The 5,085-nt window shown below is 40.8% G+C and overlaps 1 protein-coding gene across 1 annotated transcript; it reads left to right on the top strand.

Moving 5' to 3' along the window:
• Positions 1–606: 606 nt before the first annotated feature.
• Positions 607–4,347, top strand: LOC130417440 (zinc finger BED domain-containing protein 5-like). Its single transcript, XM_056743002.1, has one exon. The coding sequence runs from the start codon at positions 2,539–2,541 to the stop codon at positions 4,345–4,347; it is 1,809 nt and encodes a 602-aa protein (XP_056598980.1). The 5' UTR covers positions 607–2,538.
• Positions 4,348–5,085: the final 738 nt, after the last annotated feature.

The raw sequence follows: 5,085 nt of genomic DNA, 5'->3' as shown, positions 1-5,085 counted from the left end.
AAATTTTCAATAGTAATGTCAAGATCTTCAACGTTTTTACTCATGCTAGAGAATTGACACAATTCAGGCAGATTATGGAGAAACGCATCTTTGGTAGTTGAAGTAATCGTTCTACCATATTTGTTACAAGGAGTTTGATTTGCAGCCGTAGGCCACGATGCAAACATAATATCAGATAATGATCGTACGCCCATGGAGTTAAGAGTCTCCTTGAAAGCCATTCCCAAGGCATCTGTATCATTATCTACATGGATGTTAAAGTCACCAACGACAAGGACTCTATCTGCGACCAGTACTAGTTCTGATAAGAACCCACCAAATTCTTTAATAAATCTGTGTGGTGCCCTGGAGGCCTATATACAATAACTAGAATAAATTTAAAAAATGTTTTGTCCTTAGTATTAAGTGTTGATACGTGAAGTACCATGACTTCAAAATAATTGTATTTAAAATTAGACTTCTGAGAGATACTAAAAGAGTTGTTGTGAAGTGCAGAGACACCTCCCCCTCTAACTTTTAGACGAGGCTCGTGTTTATCAAAAAATATTTTTTTTAACATTTTTTTTATCACTAAACTACTTTCATAAAAAGTTATAGTTGTGTATATACATAACTCCTGAATAAAAATTAAAATGTGTTTGGACTGATTTAAAAAAAAGAGTTTTGAACAAATTTGATTGGTTTGTGGATAGTGAGCGCAAATGCAGGTGAAAAGCGGTTTTATTAAGCGAGTCATTGAGTCGTTCATTCAAACGATTCGTTCAAACGGCCGATTCATCAAGAATGAGACAGATGTTTGTGCATGGGTCATTGAATCCATGACTCAATCGATTCGTTCAAAACACTGAATCATTCAAAACAAGATTGATTGTTGCTGTGAGATGCGCTATGCTGTGATCTTTGTTTGGATTCATCGGATCTATTTTCGCTGCTAAAATAGACCAAAACAGTCATTATTTCGTCAAAAATGTAAGTGACTTACTATTAATAACTTGTTTGTTGAACTGTCATATGAAATCAATGTCACATTTTCAATCGTGAGGTGATGGTAAATTAAGTGACGGTCAATTGTCAGCTCTCTTGGTCGTCAGGTTGTGTGATGCATGTTGCTGAACTGCATTCAAAAGTTATAAATATAAAATCACCACATTTAACTGCACTATGTCAATTTAGTTTATTTGTGTGTGCTGCGCTCATAGACTTTAGAAAACGGCGCTCATTTGTTTGATTTCTCCTCGAGAAGCTGCGCAAGCCTCAAAAGTCCGAAACTGTCTTATTCGTTTTTTCATATTCGTCATTTGGTGGCTCTCAATTGTCAAAAACAACCCTCAAAATAATTGCTACGGATGCGAAAAATGCAGAAAATTGAACCATCAGAATTAATTTTTATGACGGGCGGAAGTTTCAGAGATTGCAAACATATAAAACCTGAGGTCCTATTTAGTTATATATATATAGCCTATATATATATATAAAACGAATAAACTAGTCAGAATATAGGCTACAGCTAAAGCTTTCCTTTAGTTTTTGTGAAATACACGCAGCCACGCACACAAAAAAACATTTTTAAATACATTTATGTTGTTAATAAATAAAAAAACACTAAATTGTTGTAACAGCAATATCTCCAAGTTTTGTTTTTCACTGTAAAAATGTAATGATTTGCCAATGCAAAGAGAGTACCGCCACCTTTTCCCCCACTTCAAGCACTGCTTATAACACAAACAAATCATCCTCCTGGCGACTTGTTTTTGTCAATGTGACAAATCCAGCGAATTTTACTGTTGTTTTTGGAGACTTTTGTGGTGTTTGGAGACTCGAAAGCACGAGTCACTCTGCAGTTAGGCCTACTGTTCACAACGAGCAGCGGGTGCTGCCGTTAGCCCCTCTCCCGTCCAAAAGCACTTCAAGGCGGTCAGACTCTCAGTAGCCTCACGCAGCACTCAGAGCAGAGAGGAGACACACTCCCCTCCGCGTCCAGGCTGCAAATGAATCGCGCATGCGCATGGCCGCCGCCGTTCCCGCCCTAGCTTGCAGAGCGGGTTGTAAATGTAAATGTTCACTCACTCAAAATACAAAAATAAATAACTGCGATTTAAATTGACTCAAGACATAGCTCTCCATTCACTCTAGTCTAGTCTCTTGCAAAGTTCACTTGTGCCAGCTCTCGCTAGTCTGTTATCAATCTCGATTTACATAGGCCTTTACTACAAAACCCCAACAGTCTTTTTAAAGACTAAACCCACAAACATTTTTGTTAAAGATTAGATCAAATCTCAGCCCTTGCCAGTATTTTTTTTTAACTGCTAGGCAGTAGCTACACTTAGCTAAAACAACCCACACGACTAAGACACACACACACACACTACAATCTTTAAGTATTCAAATAAAATCTGAATTGTCTGCAAAATAATTATTTTGTTCGTTTAATTAAAGATCGTCCCTAAGTCCCGATTGATTAGCCCCTGATACGTCTCTCAACACAGCCACACACACAGTTACATATTGCCTAAACTTTATTTAAAACACATAACAAAAATGGAGAAATTTCTTGTGCGGACCAACAAGCCAACCGACGCACCACCAGCTGCAAAAAAGCTTAGAAGGTACGATGAAGCATACCTGCAGTTTGGGTTTACAGTTACGGCTGATCTGAGACCTCAGTGTGTCGTGTGTGCCGAGGTGCTGGCAAACGACAGTATGAAGCCCTGCAAATTAAAAAGGCACCTCGAAACAAAGCATCCTGGCATTAAAAATAAGCCAGCTGAATATTTTAAAAGAAAGCTTGATGGCCTCCATCAGCAACAGGCAACCATTTCAGTGCACAGCACTGTGTCTAAACAGTGTTTGGAGGCATCGTATGTAGTGGCCAAAAGAATCGGTAAACTGGGTAAACCGCATACAATCGCAGAGACTCTCATTTTGCCGGCAGCGCAAGACATGTGCAGAATAATGATAGGCGATAGTGCAGCAGCCAAACTCGGTGCAGTACCACTGTCCAATGACACAGTCGCTAGGAGAATTGTAGACATGTCCAATGATATCAGAGAGCAACTGATCGAGTTTGTAAAAAAGAGTCCTTACTACGCGCTGCAGCTGGACGAATCCACTGATATTGCTGGGCAGGCACAGCTCCTCACCTATGTCAGGGATCTACGGGACAAGGCGATTGAGGAGGATGTACTGTTTTGCCGGCCTCTTCAGTTGCACACTACAGGAGAAGCCATTTTCAATGTCCTTAATATTTTTATCCTTGAAAATGGTTTGGCTTGGGACCGATGCGTTGGCCTATGCACGGATGGTGCGCAAGCAATGACGGGGCGTGAGCGTGGCCTAGCTGCTCGAGTTCAGCAAGTAGCTCCACTTGTGAAATGGACACATTGCATGGTCCATCGCGAAGCTCTAGCTGCTAAAAAAATGCCGGTTCTTTTTGACTCCGTGCTGAACCAATCCGTGAAAATGATAAATCTTATCAAATCACGGCCGTTAAACTCTCGCTTGTTTGGGGTCCTCTGCCAGGAGATGGGGTCAGGGCACGAACAGCTGCTTCTGCACACTGAAGTTCGCTGGCTCTCCAGGGGGCGGGTGCTACAGCGGTTGTATGAGCTTCGAGAGGAGGTGAAGTGGTTTTTGACAGAAATCAAATCAGATCTGGCGAAGCATCTGGATGACACTATGTGGCTTGCGTCTCTGTCCTATTTGGTCGATATATTTGACCGCTTGAATGGCCTCAACCTGTCTTTGCAAGGCCGCGGAACTCATATTTTGATCCTTGCAGACAAAGTGCACGCCTTCACACAAAAACTAGACCTCTGGCATGGCCGCATCAGTCAAGGGAACTGCGACATGTTTCCCAGCCTTGCAGACTTTATCACTGATGCAGGCACGTCACACGATTTCTCATCCCTATTTCAATCAGCGTCTGAGCACCTGTCAGCAATGAGAAAACAATTTGCGACGTACTTTAAAGAGGATTATCGCTCTTTTGCGTGGGTTCGAGATCCGTTTGTGTGCACAGCAAACGAGCTATCAATTGATATGCAGGAACAGCTTATTGAGCTGAAGAGTGACAGTAGACTGAAGGAACTCTTTAACTCCTGCCCTCTTTCGTCATTCTGGGCAGCATTGATGCAGGAATATCCTGAACTCTGTGACGTCGCCATGAAGATTCTCCTTCCTTTCGCTTCGACATATCTGTGTGAGGCAGGATTCTCAAAAATGACTGCACTCAAAACGAAATACCGCAATCGTGCACAAATCGAGGATGATCTGAGACTATGTTTATCAAACATTGAGCCAAGAATTGGGGATCTTTGCAAGGCAAAGCAGGCTCAGGTCTCGCATTAACATCACGTACCTGCAAGCTTCTGTTACAAAATGCAGATGATACCTACTATTAGGCCTAGTAATAATAACCATAATAAAGCATACATTAATATCAGAGGTCTGGTGCAAATTCCCAATTATAGCAATAGCCTAGTAATGATAATATATACTGGCCTATACTGATGATAATAATAATAATAACAACAACAACAACAATAAAGCATTTAATAATTATATAGCAATAGCCTAGTAATGATGATAGGCGTACTACTACTCATAATAATAATAATAATGTCTGCAAGCTCACATTAGAAGTCTGGTTCTACTGCCAATTATAACAATAGCCTAGTAATGATAATAGGCCTACCTACAGCTACTGATGATAATAATAATAATAATGTGGGCCTAAAGATAATAGCCGGCCGGCCATCCATCCTTCCATCCATCCAAGGTTGTGTGGTGTGGGGGGGGGGGGGCGCTGGGGCCCCAACTGCAATGAAGCAGCTTTGGGGGGCCCAGCTTGCAAAAGGTTGAGAACCCCTGATTTAGAGTAATATAATCATCTGGCTTTTGCCATGTTTCTGTCAAACAGAGCATGTCTATTTTATGATCGGTTATCATATTGTTAACAAAAAGTGCTTCATTTTAGAGAGATCTAAAATTAAGCAATCCGAGTCGTAACAGTTGATTATCTGTATTTTGTTCATGTTTGATTTGTTTTACGTTTATTAAATTACTTTCAAGAGGTTTACGCATTAT

The sequence above is a fragment of the Triplophysa dalaica genome, chromosome 3 (assembly GCF_015846415.1).
Source record: "Triplophysa dalaica isolate WHDGS20190420 chromosome 3, ASM1584641v1, whole genome shotgun sequence".
NCBI classification, from domain to species: domain Eukaryota; kingdom Metazoa; phylum Chordata; class Actinopteri; order Cypriniformes; family Nemacheilidae; genus Triplophysa; species Triplophysa dalaica.
Note: the sequence above shows the minus strand (reverse complement) of the source record. Positions and strands in the feature narration are given on the sequence as shown.

Coding starts and splice junctions, on each gene's coding strand:
- LOC130417440 (XM_056743002.1), top strand. CDS start 2,539: ATGGAGAAATTTCTTGTGCGGACCAACAAGCCAACCGACGCACCACCA.